The sequence below is a fragment of the Merops nubicus genome, unplaced genomic scaffold, assembly GCF_000691845.1.
Source record: "Merops nubicus isolate BGI_N331 unplaced genomic scaffold, ASM69184v1 scaffold28506, whole genome shotgun sequence".
Lineage (NCBI taxonomy): Eukaryota > Metazoa > Chordata > Aves > Coraciiformes > Meropidae > Merops > Merops nubicus.
In genome coordinates, this window is record NW_008617388.1 from 4,701 (window position 1) to 5,095 (window position 395).

Consider the following 395-nt stretch of genomic DNA (forward strand, 5'->3'; position numbering starts at 1 on the left):
AGGGACCCGGATCCAGAGGGTGACCAGGACCCTCTCTCCTTGCTCAGGTTTTGGGATCCCCACCATCACAGCCACCCGCATCCTAAAGGGGCAGCAGCAGGGGAAGCTGGGCCCTGAGACCCCCCTCGCCCTGGATGCATTCCCCTACGTGGCTCTCTCCAAGGTAAATCCCTGCCATGCTGGGCACAGGGCCTGGGTGATGCCCATGAGACTGCTGGCACACAAGCACCCCGGGGATGCATGTATGCGATGCGTGGGCTCCCTGCCCACCCCACACTTGTCCTTGAGTTTGGCAAGGTGTGCTGGGAGGGTCACCTGGTGGAGTACCTCTGCCCACCACCCCCCGCCCTGAGAGCAGCGCGTGTCCTCGGCAGACGTACAACGTGGAACGGCCG

General features: G+C 64.1%; 1 protein-coding gene across 1 annotated transcript in view; it reads left to right on the forward strand.

The window, feature by feature from the left end:
* Window positions 1-395, forward strand: part of LOC103775668 (intestinal-type alkaline phosphatase-like) — a gene marked incomplete at its 3' end in the record, with an annotated part of 6,288 nt that overhangs the window by 4,032 nt on the left and 1,861 nt on the right. The window contains exon 12 of the mRNA XM_008943138.1: window positions 48-163. Within this exon, the coding sequence (XP_008941386.1) occupies window positions 48-163 (116 nt within the window). The remainder of the gene's footprint in view (window positions 1-47; window positions 164-395) is intronic.